We start from the raw sequence: 26,025 nt of genomic DNA on the forward strand, positions 1-26,025 counted from the left end.
CTGCCAGTCAGTGCCTAAAAGTGCAAAGCATAATTTTGAATGAATGCGTTTGCTGAGAGTGCGTTTTGGGTAAATTACTCTTGTAACAGGCCACGGTGGACAAACAAAGTGAACGTGTGCTGAGTCAACAGTCTGCTGAAAATGGTTGATTTCTTCCGAGTTTAATAGGTCCTTGGGGTGCTGTTAAGGCAGTCGAACATCAAGAGGCTGGAAGGTTTCAGTACAACCAGGCATCTTGCACGCACTCAGAGATTCAGAATAGAAGCAACCAGTAAAGAGATTAAAGACATTCTGTTCATGTTACTGCACCATGTGCAGCTAATGAGTGAAGGTAAAAATTTCAATCTCGTTCAATCCTCAGAGACGTTTGTTGAAACGTTCATTTGGTTATTTGTACACACACTAATTTATTCATTAATGGTAAAGTGCTTATTGCTGTGCTGGGGATTCGAATAGAGGTACAACACCAGACTACAGACACCTTTTAATTTCTTGTCTATCAGGCACAGTAGAATTCATTCAAAACACCACTCTAGGAATTCATAAAGTCATAATTAAAGTATTTTTGGATGAGATTATCATCAACTGAAACAAATCGGCTCTCATTTTTGGATGGAATGCTGCTGTATATGTACCCAAATTAAACAACCCATGGATTCAATGGATTATTAATAAATTAACCTTAAGTGGGAGCGTTGCCACTCTGAGTTGGTGTTGGGTGGAAGCGTTCTGTAATGGTGTAATTGATTATCTGGATGATAAAGATGCCTTTGGGACTGAAGTCAGAGTAAGATTATAAATGAAATAAATGCTGAAAAAATCAAGACAGAGAATTAGACATTAATGGATCCCCATTAATGAGTTAATGAGCTGAGGAATCTTCAGCTCCCGATGTGGATTTTTTGTCTATCAGAGTTTGATGAGGGACAGTTCCAATTTAACTTTCCCACAAAGACAGCATCTGATTTGTAGTAACTGAGGTCTGTACAATAGCTCAGCATAGTCTTGGGTGTGATTTTAACAGGGTGGCAGGGTGCTTTATTCTGCTGCAAGAGAACACTGCTGTCTGGGAGCACCTTTTCCATGATGGAGTGTACAGCAGGCTAGTGGTACGAGTCAAAGAAACAGCTACAGGAATGCAGCTCCCAAAGTTTCCCAGTAAAACAGTGTCCAAGGCGTCATGCTGCCTCTACCCATAGTGCATCCTGGTGCCCTATTGCTCACACACCTGGCCAGATGCAAAACGTAAATGCTGTCACCAGACCCGGTCACCAGATTCATGTTCACATTGCAAGTTCCTTTTGTGGTGGTCAGAATGGGCATCCTGACCATACCCTAAAGTGAAGTGATTGTCACATGTGATACACAGCAGCACAGCACACAGTGCACAGAGTGAAATTTGTCCTCTGCATTTAACCCATCACCCTAAGTGAGCAGTGGGCAGCCATGACAGGCGCCCGGGGAGCAGGGTGTGGGGACGGTGCTTTGCTCAGTGGCACCTTGGCAGATCGGGATTTGAACCAGCAACCTTCTGATCACAGGGGCGCTTCCTTAACCACTAGGCCACCACTGCCCCTACCCAACCAGCTGTGATGCATCTTTCCTTCAGAACCACACAGGCTAGTCTGCACTTGAGCACTCCCCTTTAACGCTGATGAGCCCTGGCCACCCATGACACAGTCAGTAGTTCATCAGCTTTCCTTTGTTGGATCACTTTTGGTAAGTCCTGGAACTTGCCACAAGATGCAATGATGCAGGTGTCTGGCCATCCTAAAACATTCCCTTTTCAAAGTCACTCAAATCCTTAAGCTCTCCCTGTTTTTCTGTGCATCAAATTGAACGTCAAAAGTCAAAAAGTCTGTCTCTTCCATAGGTAGAAGGTCCAAACAACCACCTGTATAGATAGGTACAACTTAACACCAAACAGTGTTACAACTTGGAACCTTAATGTGATTTCTTAACATTAAGAAGATGCAAGTGAAACTGCTGTGAAAGGCACATAAAAAAAAAAAAAAAAAATGTGTGGAAATCAGGGAACTGTGGGAAAGCATCCAAATTCCTTTTGCACTCAATCCACACCACTGGCTCATACCTGAGTACCACCCCCTAAAGGCCACAGACCCAGCAGTCAGGACATTACAAACAAGGCAGGTTCAATAAGGCCATGTAGGGCCATCACAAGTGGAACTTGCGAAGGTGTTGTAATTCACCAAGGTACCAAATGAAGCCCAAAAGGGCTTCAAGACTGAAGCATCTAGTCGACATTATCACCAGGACCATGGCTTTCAGACAACTTTCCTGTTAGAGCATAATGATTGGTGCTAATTGAGTAATGGATAAGGTTAGTGTAAACCTGTGGCCCCAGCTGTAGATCTTGGGTTGCTAATGCTTGAGATTAGGAGTTAAATTGAGCAAAAACAGTCTCTCTACACACTTCGGAGTCTGCCAACTTCCCAAATGCTACTTGCAAGCCAGTCATTAATTACTAAGAGCAGATCACAGGTATTAGTCATGCTTAGACGCCCATCTGTGAAGCACTAGCACCGAAACGTGTAAAGCATAAGAGCATGTGAGCTGTTTTCAAACCGGCAAATCATAAGACGTGCCACCCACCCAGAGTGCGTCAGCATGTGTCGTGTCTCTCGGTAACAGCATTTTAACGGCCATTTTTAAAGCCAGGTTGACTCATCGGGACAATGAGACACTCAGACAGACCTCTACTGTTCAGTCATTTAGGGTTGTTTTTTCATACTTAATTAGAATTTACGTTTATGTCATTTAGCCCATGCCCATATCCCGAGAGCCTTACAATCAGTAGTTACAGGGACAGTCCCTCTGAAGACACTCAGGGTTAAGTGTCTTGCTCAGGGACAGAATGGTAGTAAGTGGGGTTTGACTTTGTGTCTTCTGATTCACAGGCAAGTGCATTAACCGATGGGCTGCTACCCTATCTTATGACCTTTGCAGAATTCTTTATGAATTCACTCTTGATTCTGATTTATTAGACACTCATTGTTTGTGTGGTTTTAGATCACAGTTTGACTAGCGCCTCTAGATGGAAAATCTGAAAGTGAAATGATTTTCTTTGTGAAGCACAGCAAGCACAGCACACACAACACTTCTGCTTTTAACCATCGCCCTTGGTGAGCAGTGGGCAGCCATGACAGGTGCCCGGGGAGCAGTGTGTGGGGACAGTGCTTTGCTCAGTGGCACCTCAGTGGCACCTTGGTGGTTCGGGATTCGAACTGAAACCTTCCAATTATGGGTCTTGCCCGCTTGGCCACCACAAAGCCTTTAAATTGAACTGTTTTTGTAGCATCAAGGCAGTCTACTTAGCTGCAAGACATCATATGTATTATTTATATGCATCTTGCACTACATAACCAAAATAGACTGCTTACACTATAAATGCGTGAAAGCATTGCACTATATTTCTTCATTGGCTCATGGCCTTTTCACAGACTCAAAAGTTACAGAATCAGTCCTATGAAAATGTTGCAACACTTGTGTATCACAAGTGACAATCACTTCAATTTATTTTTATCACTTCACTTTCACTAATAAAGGTTAAGTAATGAACTCATACCTTTTTGATGTTGTCATTGTGAAACACTGCAGCACGGCACATGGTGACACAGCGAAATGCGTCCTCTGCTTTTAACCATCACCCTTGGTGAGCAGTGGGCAGCCATGACAGGCACCCAGAGAGCAGTGACACTCCCTTCTTCCTTACCCGCTAGGCCACCACTGCCCTGTAGACACTCCAAACCATCCTTCAACTCCATAGACAATTCTTTTAACATCTTTTAAGATTCAAGATTTTTATTCTTTTACCAGTACAACACCTAGTGAAATGCTGAACTACTCTGTTTTTTGTGTGAATAGATAGAAGATATTTATATATATATATATCTTATATATAAAATGAAAAAATAAAAAGGTTAGTAAAAAAGCAACCAAGCTGAAAATACAAGCAAACTGCAAGGAATCTTAAGAACATCTTAAAACTGCTTCAGCTGGTGCCATGAGAAACTGCCTGGAAAGCATCCCAGTTACAGTGTCTTAGGGAAATCTCTTAGTGTCTTAGGAAATCTCCAACGGTATCCAGTATTGGATGCACAATACCTAGTTCTTCTAAAAATAAAAGTCCATTCTATTTAAAATGCAGGATTGTCTGTGCAGGTTTTGTGCCATCCTATGCGGTGATTATTTTCTTTGGAAAACAGACATGCATGAGCGTGCGGCCACAACAATAAGCTCATGAATATTAACAACGTGCTTTGATATTTGAGCGGAAAATCTCTTCACCGCATTCACAGGGGAGTGTGAATCGTTTAATTATGTAATCATATGACCTTAATGTATAAAAATGTCCGCATAATCTCTGCCTTTCCCATTGCATTAATTGATAGAATAGAGGGTATCACTGGACTTGCCAGAAATGCTCCTGTAACCATATTGTCTCCATGTGCTAGAAGCCCTTCTAGCAATTTTGGATGATGAATAAAGATGAGGTGCAACAATAGTCAGATGTAGACGCTGATTGTATTTTTGTCTTTAACACCCTAACTCATCCCTGAGCTCGCTGCATTATGCAAGAAATATGCCTTCCCTTTTCAGATTGTCTCTCCGCTGCTCAGCCATCTGATTTCCCAGTTTCTGCCCTCCTTCCAGCAGGCCCGGCTTTGTTGACTCCTGAAAAGCTTTAAAGGTCTCCGAGTCTCAGGTAACAATGGCTTTCACGGTGTGCTGAGTTTGACGAGGCGGGGGGCTAACACACGCAAGCTAGGGAAAAGGGGAAAGTCGGCGAATGCTCAGAGTGAACCGCGAGGCTGGTGGCGGCGTGTGTTGAGTAATCAATGGCTCCCTATGGCTCTCCGGAGGCCGAGGAGGGTCTGTGCGCTCCCAACACAAAAGGCAGGGTTAATGAAAGAGAACGGAAGTGCAGTGGTTGAAGAGAAGTTGCTCTTCCCCGTCCGGAGGTCTCTTCCCTACCTGCCAAGCGACAGACCAATTAACCCCCAAGATCCGCCGACGCCGCAAGGCCACAGCGAGGAACACAGGAGCGTTCAGCCGCACAAGTATTAAGAAAACATTGTGCAATTGTCCGCGTTTCCTCCCACAGTTTGGGTCGCACCGGCCATCCTCCTTTCTTCTCTGCATCCCCTGGTGGGTTGGAAAGAGTCACTAGCAGCCTGTTGCTCCAAGTGAGACTTCCATTCTAATAACTGAGCCCTAACTGACCAACCTGCGGACAGGCCGTGAGGCCGCAAGGGGGTCTTCAGTGCTCCTCGTCACAGGTTCTCCAGACTCTTGCTCTATTAGAGGGATGGATACCAATTTGAGGAAGGTGCTGGAGATCTGGTGAGTGATGGTGCATGGGGCATCAGAATGTTTCTCCATTATTTGTCACCGATATGTCCTCTTGGAAGTAAAAAGAAAGTGGCGGAATTCAGACTAAATGATTTAATGTCCAGTTTTGAGATTGACAACAACTGCAGAGCAAAACCCACAGTTTGAGTCAACTTGGAGAATGGCAATTGCCATGTGTTAACTCAGTCAAAGACGCATCGGGCGGTTCAGCATGGTAACTATATGGTTGAGTTTCTGATGCCCTACAGCCAATAAGAGTGCAAGAGACACACGTACCGCTCACTTCCATCTGTCAGTCCATTCCTTTACCCATACTAATTTATTTTTCAGAATTGATCATAGTAAAAAAAAAATTTTTATTTTATTATTGGGTGTCTGGTTACAAAAGGTGTCTTTCGTTGTCACAGAACGGTACTACGAACCCTTACAACCTGAAAGGCATGTAATGCGAACTGTCCAGTAATCCACCAACTATGAAAGGCACGTAGGTGGATCTGAACTGGTGGAAGTTGTATCCTTTATCTTGTTCCCTGAAAACAGCAGCTTTGTAACATCCTCACATCCTCCTGACTCTGCACCAATGATGCATTCATCACCTGTCTGCATCACCTACAGCTCCCTGCATCACCCATCACCACCAGACGGATATAATTACTTACCTGGATGGTAGTAGTCTAGTGGGTAACACACTCACCTATGAACCAGAAGACCCAGGTTCAAACCCCACTTACTACCATTGTGTCCCTGAGCAAGACACATACGTTTCTCCAGCAGGACTGTCCCTGTAACTACTGATTGTAAGTTGATCTGGATAAGGGCATCTGATAAATGCCCCAAATGTAAATGCACCTGGGCTCGTCACCTTGCCACTATGACTTTGACTGGTGACCAACCCTTGATCTCTCTAGTGTGCCTGGCTAGTTTGCCTGCCTTTTTTTGGTGTCTTGTCCCTTTGGTTTTCTGTTAAGAAATAAAACTGGGTCCTCGGTCCCCCATCATGACAAGCTGACATGTCGTTTACCTAACAATGTGTTAATCATGTCAGGGTCCAGTTGGATCTGTGGTCCATACTCACTAGAATGAGAACAGTAAACATGCAGAAAGAGAACCTGAATGTGTCAGGATGACCTGTTATACTGGGTGTGAGAGTTGTGTAAGAATCTCCGATGATTTGCCGTTGCTAAGCGCCCTCGCTGTGTCCATGTCAAGCTGCACTGGCAGGAGATGAGTTAGGAAGTTTGATAATGATGCAAGAAACAAGACAGGGCTTTTCATTTATAGGAAAAGAAGAATGAGTGTGTCTGAGAGAGAGATTTTGTTCCACAGTCTCATTTTTATTATATTTACAGTCATTTTTGAAAAGTAACAGAAATATAAAATAGCTAAATCTATTCCAAAAGTAGAAGTCAGCACTGAACCCGACTGAAACAACCACTGTTGTTCTTCAGGAAAGCTTCTAGGATGAGTGGCACCCATTTCCTGTGAAAGATGAAACGATGACCTGTGCCTGCGGTGTGCAAGGAATAAAGCCTAATGGAATGTCCTGTGAGTAGCGGCACTGGTTACGGACTCGCGTTGTGTTTACATCCTGGCAGGCGTGCTGATAAAGCTTGTACCGATGGTGCGGAAGAAGCCACCGCATGACGGATATCTTACTCTGTCCTCGTCCAGCACTGTAATAACAATAATGAAAGAAAAGGCAAAAACAATGTAGCTGGGAGCAGTTACAGGAGCGTGATTCATTCTGAACGAGGCAAAGACTTTGCACTGTGACTCGCCTGGCAGTGGGCGATCGGGCCGCCTCAACTTCTCCCTCAGCTTGCCATGGCAATGACATTCCTCTCTGAGATTACACAGCAGAGCAACGGGGGTGCTATCATGACCCAGCGTCCCCCACTGGGACGGTGGGAATAAATAGCATCACTAAATATCAGACCAGGCTGACAATTTCAAGTTCTTTTCAACCTTTCCATTCTAATGCCTGAGCCCTTGGTGCTACGGAACCAACCCAGTGAACTGGTGCTCCATTGAGGTGTTTTACTGGGCCCGTAATCTTTGTTACTGTCTCAAATAATGGTGGAGATGTTGTCTGTAAGATCAGGACACAACTGTTAAATCATAAAATAAAGTTGGTGCCCCACTTGTGCCATTGAGAGTGTCCCTTCAATCTAAGGGGACAAATGGTGGCAATGGTCCACATTCTGTTGATTATGTATATCAAATGAGCCTACACCAGTCATCCAGGAAGTTCAGAAAGCTTGCTCAGTGTTCAAGATCCTATAATGTTCTTTAACAATTTCAACACAGTGTCACTGTATTTTGAAGATTTTATCAGGTAGTAGAACACCAGTACCTGTGAAAAACTCCAATGATTCTGTGAAATAGCTTTTTTAAAGATTTTTTTATATTGTGTATATTTGTGCATTTTTGAATTTAGACGGAATTTCATGGCTCCAACTGGAACCCTTGAAAAAAAAAACGGACATTTCCTAGGGGATCGCTGTTTCATTAAACCTGTGTAGGAGCAAAAACTGCACCAAACAGCAATCCTACAAACATCCAGCCTTTGATCACTGGATGTTTACGGGATGGTAGCACAGGCCCTTTCCCCTCCATAGTCATGTGATTCGGCACCCGCAAATCTGTGCAGCTCATTAGGGCATCTGCTTACACGGCGCGGAGGAATGCATACAGTGTACAAAGATCTTTTACTAAATTCGATGGGCAATTTCGCGGGAACGATTGATTTTGCACACACCCACCATGCTGTGTGTCATCGAGCATCCTGATTCTGGCGAGCTTTTAGCATGTCAATAAGATGACCTGATTGGACATGAAATGATGATGGCTCCGGACCATTGAAGACGGCAGAAGAAAAGGCTGGTCGAATAAACTCCCACAAATTCATTTAGGCTGGCTAATATTACATCATACGTTCACTAAAGAGCCAATATTTCCACACCATTGAAGAAGAAAGAACAGAAAATATTGAGCGGCCTCCAGGATTTTTCTGTAAGAAAGTCTTCAGGAGTAGATGTTCCGTAAGAGCATACTGTGTCGGATACAGGCCAGTCCATCCACACGAGAAGACGTTCCTCTCATTGGCTTAAGGAGGGCATAGAAGCTCCGTGGTGGGTTTCGGGGTTCCCGCACTGTCCGCTACACAAAGCACAAAGATTCAGCCACGGCACAAATTCTACCCCACTGCTCCCTTCATGACACATTATCAACAAAGGAACTTTTGCTTCCTCCATGTTATTTTGTACAGTCAGAAGACAAAAGAAAAGGCCCACTTACACAACATAATAAATTATTAGTCCACTATAAAAAAGAGTAAACACTGGCACACATGTTAAAAAAAAGCTTAGTTCAAATTAACATTTTTTTCCTCTTTCTTCTGTTAAGATTCTCACTTATTTTTTTTCCCCGAAAGAAGACTCGACGCTGTCTTATAAAAGCACAAAAGTCACATAACCTTAGAAAGCAACCACAGCGGCCTAAAGGCCAACTGTTATTTCTACCGAGGCTCAGGGTATTTCTGGAGCTCCTGTAATATTAAATATGCGACAGAGTTTAACACCTCATGCAAACAAATACAGCCTCAATCTCATAATGACTTTCAACGGATGTCAAAGACAAATTGGTGAAATTCATGACAACTAATTATTTTTTTTTTGACTGTTTTTGAGCTCTAAAAATGATCTCCGGGCAGCTTCCAGTGTCCTCCTTGAACAGTTCATCTTGGCACTTTCAAGATAAATACATCCATTTTAAAAATAAAAAGCAAAGGACAGTTGTTCCCCATAATACAACCCCAAAATAATTTTTTTTTTTTCCTATTGCAGGTTCTCAGCGTAGCCCCTAGGTGTGCTGGTGTATGGTACAATGCACGTTATATTCATTTGCCCCAAGTGCTTGGTCGGCACAATGCAAATTTCATTTTGCCAAACACACACACACACACGCACACATAATCCATGATAATGGAAAATAAATCTGTCTGTCTCTCGGTCCGTTTGGGAAGTGTTATCATTTTAGTGTGCAGTTGTTTCTCAAGTCTACCAGCCTGGGCAACATTCAGCAGAATACTGACTTATGCAGACTCGACGGCTGGTGAAACAACCTTCCACAAAGCATCACAAGCCAAGACTAAACTGGCTAACAATCAATGCCTGTACAAAAATCACACTAACTCACGCAAATTCACTGGGCAGAGGCCAATCCGACTAAAGTTGCTCAGTTTGTGTGTTTTCATGGCTTCTCCACCTCGCTGCCATATTTTGTTAAGTCGAATACTGGTCTATGGCCGTTCCGGGTGAGGTCATAGGTCACTGCATTAATCTAAATGCAACATTAATAATACAGTGATCCTTAATACCTCATCTATTGTGATGCTTGTCGCAATGTACTGGTCCCGGTTGAAATAAAAGGAATTTTGTAAAATTATGGATTGGATCTAATCAGGATGAACCTAGAAAGAGGACAACTACCTAGATAAACTAATCCAAAAACACCTTTTTTGTTTGTTTTGGCAAAGGCTATCGTACCACAAAAAATGCCACACCAGCACAGGCCTAGAAGCTACATGTAAACAAAGCCAGACGTGGTCCGTAAAACATGAATTCCCCTCAGCTCGTTTTCTTTATGTTGCTAGAATTACATTTAATAGCTAAAGCGCCTTATTGGTCAGTTATTGGACATTCGTTAAATTGAAGAGCATTTCTAACCAAGTTGACTGAAAAGCAGCGATAATCTCTGGGATTTGCGCTGCTCCTGACCCACATGGCACAACTCCGACAGTTCCCTTTATTTTGGTTTCCATCCACACGGCCTTCTTTCCACGACCCCCTCTCGCCCCACGCCTCCAAACCCTCCTGCAAGCGACTGATGCCGCCGGCTCCTTTGACATTCCAGGGTTCTTTGTCGCGGCGAGAGGTCAGAAGGAGTCGCCGGGAGGAGAGGTGGGCTTGCAGTGATGGGCCGGCCCTCCGGGTGGAGCCCTTGCTCCTGCTGAGAGCCCTGACCCCAGCCACTGGCTCCTTGAGGAGCCTCAGATGGGAAAAGAGGGCTGGGCAGAGACAAAAGGGAATCCAGTGCTTTTGTCTGTTCGAGTCTTTGAGGTTAAAGTGTCGATTCTTCACGTTCCTCTGACAGTCAGTAAGACACTATTAGATTTAAGACATTTAAGAAAGATGACGAAAAAATTGTTAAAACTGCAGTTCCTTTTCTGTTTGCTTGGTTTGTAAGGCAGCATGTCCATGTTACTTTGACCTGAAAACAGAAGAGAAAAAAAAGCATTGTTAACTGTTATTAACATGAAACTCTGGCCCAGAACACGGAACAGGAGCACTCCAACTAGTCCGGCTATGACGTATATATGTACATATATGTCCAGAATCTTGCCATCATACACTTATCATGCAACTCTACTTAATTTTTTCATAAATTATTCTCCATCAAAGTGTAATATATTTATAGGACAAATGTACACATATACACATATAATGATGACATCACATCATTGGACATCAATTTAAAATGTGCTATAAAAAAAAAAGAATACAATTGAAAAAAAGTTATATATTCTGATCTCTCTCACCATGCTACTGTCTGTCTACACCTCTTTCTGCTCTACTGGAGGGCAGTCGGCCACCTCTACAGTTTTAGTTTCATTTGGTTTCAGTGATTTGTTCTGCCAGAAGTGCAATCTGCTAAAAGCTGACCTTCAATCTAATTATAGTTTGCCATAACCTGTCTACAGTGACGGAGAGATTTAATCCTCCCCTTCTCTCACTCTTGGTCTATCTCGTACTCAGTATCCCGAGCATCTTCCACTCCACAGTGCATATCAAGCTACTGCAGGTTTCCAAAAAACAGAAGTGAGGTGATTTTATTTTATTTCATTTTATATTTATTTTGCTGTTAATAAAAATGTGCTGTCAGTATGGAACAGGTCCCAGCCAGAGGCCGATCCAGTATGATAGAGGCTTTGACATTTACTGTCGGAGACTCCATGAAGACTGCAAATGAGATTTAACTTGGTCATCTGATGCCTCTGGTACTCAGACATGCACTCTGTTACATCACCAGAATCAGAGTGTTGTTGCACGATAAATGTGCATTCTGCTAGACTGATGCACTTTGCAGAAAAAAATAATCCACCGCTTCCAAGCTCAGGATCATAATCTCAAATAAAAATCCAATCAAACCAGACTCATCTGTCAGCAACTGTCAAGGGTGGAGAGCTCTTTACAAATGGCACGGTTTTCACTCTTCAGGGCAAATTTGTCTGATATACTGTTGTCCTGCATATTACTAGAAAGGTGAAAAGACACCTTTTATTAAATAAATATTATCAAGGATTTAAATTATTATTGAAGTAACTACATGGGAGAAAGACATAAACAAAGACCCCAAAAGTCAGATGCCAGAAGAAATGGAAGATTCACACATGAAAGTATTTTTTACATTTTTGATTAAGAATCTTTTTCTTTTGCATAACTGTAGCACTCCTTTTGAGGGCCTTTGTGAATAAATGCTTGAATAAATATCCTTGAACTGCAGCAAACACTGTGTATATTATACAATAAGATCAGAAAAGTCTAAAGAACCCCCAAAACAGTTTTGCCTAAACAGCAAGCAAGCTGAAGCGTTCTGTATTTAATTCATGAGAGAAGTGCTAATCCTTGCCCAGAAAGAGCAGCCCTGCAGGCTTTGTTGGAGGAAAACAGTGAGGTGTTGGCACGGGCCTTGCTCTACCGCTATGGGTGCGTCCCCTCCTGCAAAAACACGACATCCGGCGCACTCGGCAGCACAAATGGCACCTTCTGGGCATCGCCAAGCTACAGACAACAAAGCATGATAATCTGTTCTTGGATCAGAGGGAACATATTGTCCTCCATTGTTGCCGGATATGACTGGCTCGGCGCTCTTCGGTCTAACCCAGCGTGCGAGCAGGTACCTCTTTGTCGCTACACCTTGGTTTAACCACTGTGGGGTGGCATGTTAAGACCCAGGGGCTGATCCTTTCACCATTAATACACCAATTTTTTCTTTGTTGGGTGGGTTTTTTTTGGCTGTTCCCATCTGAGACCATCTGGCCGGTTCTCCATGTCTTTTCAGACTGGCACTGCTTCAGAGTTCCAACCCTCCTCTTCCCTCTGTCACCAGGCCGGGTGGCTGAGCTGTGCCCTCTGGTCTCTGGAGTGTGACACTGGGGTCCATGCCAAGGCTGGCAGTGGGCATTGTTTAGAGCACTGTTGTGCATTTGCATGTCAGATCAACTTACACGTCACCCCACAGAAGGCTGAGAACGTAAGCTGGCTCTATGTGACCAAAGCCTCTAAAGGGATAAATGAGTGGTGATTGTGTTCAGGAACCTTGCTAATAAGCAAGTCATTATTCCAAGTATTTATTACTGTTGTTAGATTGCAAAACATCTTATCTGGAATGTATTATAGAGATGGCAATTGAGACCCATAAAGTGAAATAATCTATTGGAGAAGTAATTTTGTAAGGGTGGTAGTAGCCCAGTGGGTTGGACACTCTCCTACGAACCAGAAGACCACAAAGTTCAAACCCCACTTACTATCATTGTGTCCCTAAACAAGACACTTAACCCTGAGTGTCTCCAGGGGGACTGTTCCTGTAACTACTGATTGTACGTTGCTCTGGTTAAGGGCGTCTGATAATTGTGTAAATGTCACAAGTGTCTTGTTAAAGGGAAGAACCCAAGTGAGCTCCAAAAAAGATAAAATATCAGCCCAAGCAGCCCACAGCCACCAGGGGTCGCTCTGTGCTCTGGACAGCCACCAGTCCTTCTCGTCATTATTTCGTATCTCCCTCTTACATACACGAAATTAGCTCATGTATACATTGCCACATTAGCCTTAAGTAATCGTCTAGTAATTCTGCCTTCTTGGGACCACGTTCTCTTTGCTCAAAGGATGTTCTGTTATCCGTGTCCTCTGTGCTGCATCACACCACACAGCCTGTTATCTTAAGATTATTCCATTGACCTCTAGTTATGAAGTGTGCGTTTAACTGAGTCCAGGAATCAGGGGTGCGTGGGCGTCGACTGTGACCAAAAGGCGATAATGAACAATGCAGTGAGGAGCAGGGCAGGCATTGCTACCTGAGTTTAACATATTGTTTTTATTACTGGACACCTTATATTGTGCAATATTGTGCAAACTCTGGAGACCCAATGTTCTGCGCAGATTCAGCTACGGAAGAGATTGAAAATAAGACAAATACTGAAAAGGTCCACACGAGCAGGACAATGTCATAGGCCAAAGATTCTCATGTGTAGTAACGATCCTTATTAGTGTTCTTGTTAACGGTATTCATTTATCAAGCTACACAGTAAAAAAAAAACACAGTACACAGTTTTTTTTTTACACAGTAAAAAAAAAAAACAGACTTAATTTGAATCAATGGTGAAAAATCTCAATTAAACAGCCACGAATGTCAATATATGAGAAATACTCTGAAAATCTGCAGAAGGCAGAGAGGCCCTTTCTGCAAACGTTCTACCTCGTCCCCATCCGCTGTTACGCTGTCAGCCACCTCTGGGCAAAAATCCTGACTTCTATAGTTCTGACCCACTTCCTTATCCAGCCCGAATGAACAGTGAAATTGTGGGTTTTTTTCTTTTCTTTTTTTCTTTCATTTCTTTTTTTGGTCTGGAAAATATTCCTCTGTGTGCTGTTCCTCTCCACGTTTTCGTAACCAGCTTTATGAGGCTAACTATGGTGTCCAGAGACACCGATTCGGTCCACTTACATGTACATTGGCTGTAGTTGCAAATGTGACGTCTTCTGTGGTCCTTGATAACTGTAGCTGTCAAATCCACCTATAAAATCAACTAGAAAGAGAGAAAGACAGAAAGAACGAAGGAGAACGTGGTGAGTTAATAGATTCTCAGTAGCTGTGTACATTCATGCCTGTAATTGTGCGTTTGTGTGTTTATTCTCCCAGCACGTGTGTGTATCCGAGTGATAATCCCAGGCAGTGGATGATCAGTCGCCGGGCTGGCTAAAGAGGGCTGGGAAAGGGCGATATCCGCGGCGTGGCCGGCTGGATTAGCAGATGGCCTAAAATAACAAGCGGGACAGGATTAGCCGGCGACCCGCGGTGAGGGCCGGCCAGCCGTTTCAAGCCTCGGCAGGTCTGTGTATCAGGGCCCTCCACAAAGCTCCGGGGTAGCGGGGCCGCCGATAACGATCCGACGCCTGCGCCAGCGGTGAGGCTCAGGCATTACCGACATGCCAGATAAGATGGAGAATTAGCCTGATTAGCTTTGGCTTCATCGAATCAAAGACGAGAGGAGAGGAGGAGCGGGAGGAGGCTGTTAAATGATTACCATTCTAATGGTGTTTTTTTTTTTTTTTTTTTTTTTTTTTGGCCACGGCAAAATCCCCAAATCCCGATCGGTTTCATTGTGCCCTTAAACCAACTGTCCTTGGCCAGTCTTATCAGGGGAGCTCCAGAGGTCATCTGAAATGCTGCAGGCACAAGATCAGGGCCTGGAAACCATCTGCTGAAATTTAGCAGCAATGCCGAGGGGAGGGTCCCCTTAAAAAGACGCGGACGTGAAACCGTAACCCAGCTTGTGTGGTCTGCTTTCTGCATGAAAGAAGGTCAGCACTATGCACTGGGCACACCGTGAGAAAAGCTGCACTTCATCGAGTAATTATACGAAATATGATAATGCATGGTGCATGTCCTTTAAAAATACACCGGGAAAATATACGTCAATACCCGCCGGCGATATGCTAATGCATTACCCACCGGCGAGGGTTGCACGGCCAATAAAACGCTAAGCTTTTTCACAATTTTTGTTTTAAAAAAAAGTAAATTGTCCTAATGGCTAGATTCCTTCTGGCTACTCACCGGCTAAATGAATGCGAAAAATGGCGGGGGCGCCTATTCAGTTAATGGCTAATAGAAAAATACACGGCCCCTGTTTGCAAAGGTTTATGCATATCCCAAAGAATGCAATTATCATTCAAAAGCTACTGAAGTCTCGCCCAACCGCCCCACAAAGCAAATAAATAGACTCCAGTAGACATTGATTTGGTATTAAGTAGCCGTTTCTGGCCATGAGATTGCTTTCGGCGGAGGCAGCGCAGAGAAATTAAGGGCTGGAAAAGCCTCTTTTTGTGCCTTGCCGCATCAAAGGGCTTTTTTTTGTTTTTTTTTCCTCTCTTCAAGCCCCATTGTCTCGCGTTCGTCGCCTCACAATGAGAAGCATGTACGACAGAAGGAGACTCTGTAAAACCGAACGTAGCAGAAAGCCAATCAGTCTTGCCGGCACAACAATGCTAATGGCGGCTGCCTGAACGAAGGGTTGGTTGCCTAATTCCTTTGTCGTGAGACGATGGTGAGGCGTCCTTCTAAACGTGGCACCAGTGCCCCCGATTTGCTTTCTCGCCACCCTTGATGGCCAAACCATTTTTAAAACGGACCCTGGGACATTGCCCTTCAGTGGGCGCTGTGATTATGCAACAAGCGCTCTGATTGGCTCGGCCTGTTCATTACCTTTTGCCGAGGTGCTTGATGTACTATATTAATTAGAGGCATAATGGCCAGTACGGCCACCAGATTAGTGTTTTCTCATGCCTGAGGGATCAAACCATCAATATCGCTCTCCTTCAGCAGCCGGGATATGCCGCCTGTTTGACAATATTATTCCGCCGTGGGTTCGGCCAAATGAACAAGCGGCGCGCCCATCCCTCATGTGAGAAATCAAAGCGTCCGGCGCGGCGTTGACAGAGATAATCACAGACGCCGGCCGGTGATCTGGGAGTGCTTTAGACTCCCGACTGCCTGAGAGTACTGAGGAAATGGGTGAGGCGGAGGCAAGCGATCGGAGTAGCCGAGACGTGACATCAATGACAGTCTGGCGCAAAAACGGTTTGATTTCAGCCTGAGGCCTTTTTGAGATAACAACGATAATTATGGAACAAGGGTGTACATTTGGACTCAGGCGTGTGTGATGAGTGTTGGTTTTGATGGAAGGTGGCAGCAATTTTATTTTGACATGCGAAGGAAGACGCTGAAAAGTCACTAATAAAGCAAATTGCACCAGTTCAAGTGCGGTTCAATGCTTTTCTTAGTTAAACCTTGTTGCTCAGTGCGGCGCAGGTGAACAAAGGTATGGTTCGGAATGAAAACTGGGGTTTCTTCAGGAACCGGGTTGAGAACCACATTAGGGTTGAGGTTACATTGGGGTGTGCTTGGCTTAGAGTTGTGGGCGTGTCTTCAGAGCTCACAGATAGCTTAGGGTGGGAATCTGGAGAGCTTGACTGAAGAGTTTGAGGAAGGAAGGCAACATTTTACACTGATGACAAACTGATGAACGGTGCCAGGGGAGCAGTGTGCGGGGACGATACCTTGTTCAAGGGGACCTCGGTGGCAACTTGGCAGTTAGGGCTTTGAACCCGCAACCTTTTGGCTGCTTGCTCAGCCACTAAGATAGGGTTATTTCTACAGTGAAAATGTAAGAATGAATTGAAGAATAAATGATACTATAATCCGCTGTTTTATTATATGTAGTTCTCCTCTTTTCCCCGAACATGTCTGGCCGGACACCTGTGTGGGTGATTTAACATTCGTCACGTCATCTGCTTATTTCTGCTAGTAAAAACGAAGCCGTCCTTCACCTTATGTCAGGCCTGGGCCATGGCAGGCCCCTGCCACAAGAGGGTGCCACTGGACAAATGAACCCTGGACAATGTCATGTGTTTATTTGGCCCCATTCTGTTGACCCGCTTCATCCGTGCCTTATTTCCTTGTGTCCTGTTTCCTTGGATCTTGCTTCTTGTATGTCCCTACCCATTGTAGCCAGCACACAAGCTTTATCTGTTTCCTAAATCACCTGCCTGTCTGGACTTCAGCCTTCTTAGGGTCGCACCCCCACCCTTCTTCTGTTTTTTATGTTTATTTCTCTTGCACCAGAATTCATGCACCCTCCATGCAGCGTGACACCTACCTCCACAAAATGGAGCAGATCTGCAGTATCCCATGAATTAAAGGCTCTTGCAACATAATGACATTGACCTACCTGAAACTCTACTAACTGAGAGTCCAAATTCTCCATGGTGCCGACTTCGAATGATAAGCTCCCGACTTGCCAGGATGGCGGTTTGTTCGTGAAAATCGTACCTAATCTAAACTCATCAAATTCATGTTAGGCCCAGTAGATGTGATTGTGATGTTGTAGCTTTCCGAAATGCAACAATGCAAGGGTGAAAAATAGAAGCTCAGAGTAGCGAAACAGCACCGATGAGGCAGGAAGGGTATTGATTCAGCGCGCTCCTTCCTCAGACGCTACAGCGGCCGCGCTTCCCCCACAATCTCCAAAAGCAGGGACAGGTTCCAAATGACCCTGGGCAATAAACATTCATTATATATCAGGCTGAAACAAAACAAAGCGCTGTCCCATTTACTCTACTTTCTAATCTGCCGAAAAAACATGGCAGACACAATAATTCCTCAATCTCAAAACGTCATCTGATCGAATCAAACAGGGCTGCTCCCTTAGCATTCGCTTTAAACGGTACGCGGACTGCTGAGCCGCGGTGATGTTGTGAATCCAGCAGCCTCGGATGTAAATGTGTGTTTAAAGTGCTTAGTGCTCCATTGTCAGGAGATCCCATTGTTTGCCTAAACCCATTTCCTTGTTTGAGCACAAAATTATAATTACATTATGGACACTCCGCAGGACAATGATGCCTCCGGTTTCTTCAGTGTTTTACTGAGTAAAGGCATCACAAGAACCATAACGCCATTGGCCAGTGGTGGCCTTGGGGTCAAGGACGTAATCAGAAGGTTGCCGGTTCGAATCCCGATCCTCCAAGGCGCCACTGAGCAAAGCACCGTCCCCACACACTGCTCCCCTGAGCGCCTGTGATGGCTGCCCACTGCTCACCAAGGGTGATGGTTAAAAGCAGAGGACACATTTCGTTGTGTCACCACGTGCTGTGTACGGTGTGATTGTCACAATGACAATCACTTCACTTTCACTTTAGTGAGTAGTCTCTTTCAAGAACTAAAAATGGCAGCCAATAAAAAAATTAAAAAATAACAGTCTCTGTTACCAACCTCAACACTCTAGTTTAAACAAGCAGGGAAAGAAATCATGAAACTATCAAGACATGACAACACGGGATGTACAAAAAGATCAAGTTGTCAATAATAGAACAGGGCAAGGTGGCGGCCAGTACAAATAAAACCCAACCTGTTCAATCATAGAACTTGTGTGTGAAAGTTTTATCATTGTGAGGACAAAAATCGAGGCTCATGCTCATCAGCTCTAGAGTTGGCAGTGGAACAGTCAGTCGTGCAAATGTGAAAAAAAAAGAAAATACTCACAACTGTCCTCCTCTTCTGAAATAAGTTTGACAACATAACAGGCATAGATGAACCCAGCAAGCTGTAAGAGAAAACAGAGAAACCATTTTAATGCATTTACATTTACAGCATTTATCAGACACCCTTATCCAGAGCGACTTACAATCAGTAGTTACAGGGACAGTCTCCCTGGAGCAACTTAGGGTTAAGTGTCTTGCTCAGGGAGACAATGGTAGTAAGTGGGATTCGAACCCGGGTCTTCTGGTTCATAGGCGAGTGTGTTACCCACTAGGCTACTACCACCCCACATGCATGTTTATTCCCCTCTCATATCCCCTGTTGTGGCCATGTGCCCTAATTCATTAACTCACAAGATGTCTGACTTTATAGTGTGGTAGAAGCCTCATGGGTTACAAACCTGGCCATGAACCTGACAGCAAGTTTTATGTTCAAAGTGTGTGTATCTGTAATAATATAATATGTAATATGTCATTTTTGACACAATATTTGTCTCAATATGAATTGAGTGCTCAGAAGGACAGTATGCTTACTGCATGAACATCTTGTTTCCAAAAGCAAAATTTAATGTTTCATTTTGGAAGACAAAAATAAGAGGGCATGGTCCTTCTTTGCAGTACAGGTGTTTAGAAAGGGAATACTGAACGTCGCGCTACCCATTTTGAAAAAAAGTTTCCAGAACTGGGTCACCCAGACACAGAAGAGAGGAAGCAGCATTTACTGCATTTACCCATTAGCGATTTCTTTTCCAGCACAAGACAAAGTTAAAAATAATACACAAATACTCTCGGGCTTACACGCACAAACAGAAATGACTAATGTGGGTGGTATTGGGTAATGGGGAGGATGAATTTCTTAATATCGCGCTACACAAAAATACTGCATTCAAACATTGCCAAGACCCTTCTAATGGAGGCAGCATCAGTAATGAATGATTCTGCAGTTTTTATTACAATAATGAAGTGGAGCCAAATAGATTCAGATGTATGACATAAAGGTGACTCATCCATGAAATAAAGGGACTCAACATGGGAGGGATGGACTAAAGTTTTCTAATATCGAGGCCCTATTTTCAAACTGGTGCTGGGCGCAGTGCTGCACACGACGCACTACTCCCTCCATTTTAGGCCTTGTTCACATGGAAGCCTGAACCAGGCATTTTCCTGCCGTTCGTGGCATCCGGTGAGCGAGAAACTGGCTGGGTGGCTTCAAATAAACGCTGCATGCAATGTTTTATTGGCGACCATTTCTGCCGAGATCCCGACGAGCGTTTAACAGCGCCAGTCGAACGGCAGTGAAACACCGAGCAAACGCATCTGGAAAATGCAGCAAAATGCATTCAGAGGGAGTTCATTTCGAAAGTTCGTTTCGATGAGGTCTTAATCTCAGCGTATAAAACCATCAATCAAGTTGTTGGTGACAGAAGTAATTACACACCACCAGAAAAGTGTAGCTAGCTTCTCTATAGGCACTTTCCTGTTATACATATATATTTATGACAGTCCTCAGGACGTCTCTGACCTTACACTAGCAAGCAACTCCAACACATCATAGCATAAAAATTTAACCAAATTGCTCCCCATTAATGAGTTTCTCCAATTTCTTTCTCACATTTGTCATCATTTGGCGTGAAGCAAGGAAAAGGGTAATCGTGTAAACAGGGACCAGGTTGGTTGTGATTGTGACTGGACAGGATGAAGACACACAGCAGGGCCAGACAGGGTGGAGTGAAGGCCGCGGGTGGAGAGAAATGCAGGAATCCTGTCGCATCCAAAATATCACCGGGAACGTGCCAGGCCACGGTGGCACAGATTTATGATTCTCACACCAAGACCGAGGCCAAAAGCCTCAGAACAAACACTGCCGTCATCGCGGTGTCCAATTCGGCCAATAGTACAACATTTAACATGATTAAACCCCTAATAAATTAAACCAAAAAATCCCAAACTAACCAATTAACAGGAATAAGACATTTCCTTAACCTAAAACCTCAGTTCATATTCTCGTTTAGCTTAATTTTCAGTTTTAATAATGTTTAATATTTTATATTTCACCACCCACTCTTCATATATGATATTAATTCAAAACACACACCCACACACACACACAATTTATTCATGCACCTATAGGCTCAAAATGGCATTTGCAGTCTTGATAAACAGGAGAAGTTTAGAAATGTTGGAGGAAAAGCTAGATTTAAGATTCCAGGAATACCTCAAGGTCTTGCCCTCATTTACACTAAATTATGCGCACAACAAACACACACACACAAACATGCATGCAACGCACACACACACATCCACACACTCACAAAAACACTGTATGTCTCCACACAGGCCAATTTACATAATGCCGCGCCCTAACGTGAAGGACACTGCCACACACACACCATCCATTAGCCCACAGTGCCAAATCCCTCTCATTTCTCAATCAGGTGCAGCATCGGTGGATCACACACACACACACACACACACACACACACACACACACACACACACACACACACACACACAACAGCAAGTTGCACCAACAGACGCAGGACGAATTATAGCATCTCAAAAAACCCACACTGCATCTCTCCCTCGCTGGATTACCCGATGCCATCATCCCTTTCCACCGCGCCCCCCAACCCAAACCCAATTTGCCAGCTGTAAATACACCCCGTCTGCTCCTCTGGTTCTGCGATTGTTTCTGTGCGCCGAGGCGCTCCTGGCAGCGCGTTCTCCACGCGCACGGCTAAAATTAGATTTCACATGGGTGAATTATGTATGCGCGGTTTCTAAGGAGATTCTAAATTATTTACAGTGACGTGTAGAGGAAACATCATTGAATTGTTGCACAGCGTACTTCCCATCGCATCACCTCTGCCTCCCACAACATATCCATAATAACACACGCATTCATGCTTTAATTAGTTCATCTACGTTATCGACAACCTTTTATAGAACTGATTTATGCTGACTCAATTAAACCGGAATCTAAAATATTGGTGATTCTGTAGACTATGTTCCTTTCTCCGTAGCCAATAACATTGATTGGACCATGCCATGCGATATGGGACATTACAGAAGAAATCAAAATGCAGTGTGTTGACTGATCTGAAAATGCTGCATTGGGATCTCATTCTGGGGATCCTTTTTCACACACACACTAACTTACAGCCCATAATTACTTGATCCCTATCAGGGTGTCATGAGATGGCTGGGGAGATGGCACATGCAGACATGGTGATTTCAGGGGGGCTTAGATTCTCTGATCGTGGCCGCTTTCTGGATCACGATCACAGGGGGAGTGTCTGGGGCCGGGGGATGAAGGCGTCTCCGGGGGATGAAGGCGATCTCCGGTTCAGTGTTGTAGGGGCATAACGCATAACTTCACACAGGATGTGGAAATCTACAGTTCGTATTTATTCCTTCATGCTGTACCAGTGCGCATTCTGCATGCTCCTTAAGAGCTTGTTTTAGAGATTTTGTGACAAAGTACACTGTCACATCACCTTGCCGTCAGCCTATTAAATACCGTTGTCATTATCAATTTACATAAAAAACTCCAAGTAATGTAGTGTACATCTGGCCGTAGCCTAGTGGGCAGCACACTCGCCTATGAACCAGAAGATCCAGGTTCAAACCCCACTTACTGTACCTGAGCAAGACACTTAACCCTGAGTGTCTCCAGGGGGGGGACTATCCCTGTAACTACAGTACAGTAACTACTGTAACTACTGACTGTAAGTCGCTCTGGATAAGGGCGTCTGATAAATACTGTAAATGTAAAATAAAACTGAAGACCGGTGAATTGTGCATGTTTAGGATGTAGAGGTGTATGGGTTTTTACTCCTCAGGAGGTGTTGTAGCAGTTGCATTTAAAGGCATTAAAACCCATCAGACACTTTGTATTTATTACACATACTCTATCCTTTATTAACAAGCAGTAACTGGTTAATAAAAAAGGAGCTTTCTGTGGGCATCCTCACTAAAGAATTACTAAATGAGCATCATGATTTGTAATTCCATTAAATTGTTGTAACATTTAAACAAGGATAAATTAGTTAAAAGGTCACAACGTACAGGAAGTTCCAGTGAGCCGCGGACCCCGCCAGCACTTGTTGCATACTGATCTGCCGCCGGACTCTTTACGGTTGGAGGGCACCGCAATACAGATCTTATGCAAATGCTGCCTGAAAGGTCAGACGTCTGCGAGGCGACTACAGAAGCCGCCACTCTCTCGCCTCTCTCGCAAAACACGACACCGGCACAACGCGGCACTTTTCATTCATCAGCGCCACCCACCCCTCCATGCTCTCTGCATACGTGTTATGACGAAGCTTTTAATTCGACGGTAGGGGGAAAAACGGCGGGACCCTAATGGTGACTGATGCACAGGGCTGCAATTTAGTTGCATGTGTCAGTCCCGAGCCCATGACCTGAGAAATGGAGACCATCCCAGAATCGGTGAGCCTTGCGGTCTAATAAATAGCTTGCCATACAGCTAAGTGATGTGGGAGGTGGATAGAAATATCACCAGGGCCACTGGGGGGGTGGGGTGGGGTGGGGGGGTGCACAGAATCAGACACTGTGTCTCCCCTGCATTTCTGCACATTCATTATTTTTTCGAAGTGCATGTGAACCTGCAAGGGTTCGCCGAGCCCAACGCCAGCTTGAAAATAATGGTCTTAATCACAAACCAATCTCCTGAGGATCACCCCCCCCGGTCTTCATCCTTCCTCCCAGCATTACATCTAATGCACACGTCCTCGACTTCCTCTTCCAAAGCCAGTGGCTGCACCTCTGCGGCAGGCTGGCAGTGGGGATGGACCGATGCCCACGCTGAGTGCCCTTAAAATACCAACTTGTGGTCATTTGCAGCTGCGTACAGGACTTGTAAAAAAAAAAAAATAGGAAGGAAGGAGCGGAGGAACAAGCAGAGCATAAGGCCGCTCCGAAAACCCCGCCGCAACTCAATAAAAGCTCTTAAATAGGGCAACTGTTGGCGAGCAGGTGGTAGTAAAACCAGCCCGCCTGACACAAGTAAATCCACTTTATATAATACGTGTTTGCGTGTTGGACGTTGGAGGATGTGGAGTGTGTTTTATTACCAGCGTCGCAGTAAAGACTGGCGGAGGGGCCGGATTTTCCAGCGTCAAGGACTTCTCGTGCCGTTAAATGGAAGCCAGGCCCCGCTGATCATTCCGAGCCGCTGTGCAAAGAAGGGGCTCGGATTTCACAGCGGTGGAGCTCCAGACCGTCTGGGTTCACCTTGGCAATTCGGAGCTTCCAAATCACCTCATAAATCACCGCCCTTAACCTGGTCACTGCAGAGAACTGCACTCGCTCGTGGAATGCGATGGCTTTAAAGGCCGGTTCGGGTTTTTTTTTTTTTACATTCTTCAGGTTTCTTTCATTGGTGAGCAGCATGGTGGCGCAGTGCTGCCATGCATTAATGAGGCCTGGGTTCAAGTCACAGCAAGTCGCAGACCTCAAGGCGTGGAGGCGGCCTTCGCTTTCATCCAGCGTCCAAAGACATGCAAATCATGTTCGCCCAGTACAGAAATAAATCTACACTGGACCGGTGGGTTTAGAGTATGGCCGCAGGATGGACAGAGTTTTGTTATGTATACACTTGTATATGATGAACAATCCAGGTAAAGTATATTTTTTTCCAATAGAAAATTCCAGCTTACAGCAACTGGACTTTTTCGCTTTAGCCACAGAACCAACAGAGGCAAAGGCAAACAAACAAAGCCAATAAAAAAGTTTTTTTTGGCCGTTGGGGTGACGTTATGCAGGCACAGCGCATTATTTTGGATCAATAACCATGTGACTGAGTAAGCTAATTCCTGTTATTCTATAAGAGCATGTTATTAGTGCAGTAACCCTGGAACATGGAACCATGTTAACAATGGGATTTTATGAAAACATATACAACTATGAATCAAGCCTGTGCCTTAAATATGAACCACAGTTCACCCCGATGGTGAATTCATGATGATCTGAATGAATTATTCGGTTACAAGCAAAGATTATGTTGAAATCCACTCTTCTCGTAATCACTTACGGAATGCTGCTGGCAAAATTGTGAAAGACTAAATAAAAATAAATAAACAAACAAATATAATAAATAAATAAATAAATAAATACTATAATAAAGGAGAGTGCAAATATATTTCTGAGCCAAACTGAATATTATTATAACACCTTGACTGTAATTTTCTTATTTTAATGAGGCACAAGCGCGCTGTAACACAATGCAATGGAGAATAATGTAAGTCATTACTGTAAGGCATGGCAACAGTGCCTTCCTTTCGCAACGAGACAAATCTGACACGGGTAGCCTGTGCAGTAATTGAGTTGCCCTTGCGAATGTTATTTAAGTCCCGTGTGGCTTGAAGTATTTTACTGCATTTAGATATTCATGTATTCAGTGTTCCAACAGTGGAGAAGTAAGAAAAAAAAAAAAAAAAAAGCACACACGTGAAATACATAAACATGTCGTGTTATGCTCCAGCTAGACGTGGCGTTTTTATCAACGTTGTAACGTGCTGTAAGAGTCATTTGCTCAGCATGTCTTCAAGCTGTCACAAAGGCTCAATCACAACTGGCTTAAACCCCGATAGCATGACAACAAAGACAAACGCACACTTCCGACAACACACACGAAGTCAGCTGACCAAGCGGTTCTCATCAGCCAAGACTCCTCAGTGCCTCTGAGGGAATTTAGCCTGTCAGATGAAATGATGGATTCCTCTGTTCACTCAAGGCTGCAATGCAATATAGTTCAGTATTCTTCTGAGTTTAATTAATCATTTAAATAGTACAAGTATTGCCACGGGTAAACATATGTTTTTAATTAATAACATAATTCATTCTAAAGTTTCACCTTCTTCACCGAATGCCTAGGCAATTATGCAGTATGAATGCCTGTGAATACGTTTATGGCACTTAGCTAACATCCTTATCCAGAGCAACTTAGACGTATAGTTACAGGGACAGTCATCAGGGTCAAGTGTCTTGCTCAGGGGTTCGAACCTGTGACTTTGTGGTCTTCTGGTTCACAGGCGAATGTTTTGGGCTGTCAACATTTTGCCATTAATTAATGGTGATTAATTCTTAAGACTACAGCTTGCTGTGATGCATATTTAAAACTATGACAGAGTGGGAAAGCAACCATGTCACAAGGAGTGACATAGTGATGATTTTTAAAAACACCTTGCAGGCTCAGTCAGTGAAAAAAATAAACTAATTCCGGGCAACTTTTATTTTTTAACATGATTAAGGAGTT

General features: G+C 44.0%; 1 protein-coding gene across 3 annotated transcripts in view; it reads right to left on the reverse strand.

Moving 5' to 3' along the window:
• Window positions 1-6,696: 6,696 nt before the first annotated feature.
• nkain2 (sodium/potassium transporting ATPase interacting 2) overlaps window positions 6,697-26,025 on the reverse strand; it is a 143,715-nt gene continuing 124,386 nt past the window's right edge. For 2 of the 3 annotated variants that reach the window (XM_028953526.1, XM_028953525.1), the window contains exons 5-7: window positions 18,751-18,811; window positions 14,158-14,239; window positions 6,697-10,644 (exon numbers count right to left, since the gene is read on the reverse strand). In XM_028953526.1, coding sequence (XP_028809359.1) covers window positions 10,635-10,644; window positions 14,158-14,239; window positions 18,751-18,811 — 153 coding nt within the window. In that variant the 3' untranslated portion in view covers window positions 6,697-10,634. The other variant, XM_028953527.1, reaches the window with a different exon arrangement.

The sequence above is a fragment of the Denticeps clupeoides genome, chromosome 14 (genome assembly GCF_900700375.1).
Source record: "Denticeps clupeoides chromosome 14, fDenClu1.1, whole genome shotgun sequence".
Lineage (NCBI taxonomy): Eukaryota > Metazoa > Chordata > Actinopteri > Clupeiformes > Denticipitidae > Denticeps > Denticeps clupeoides.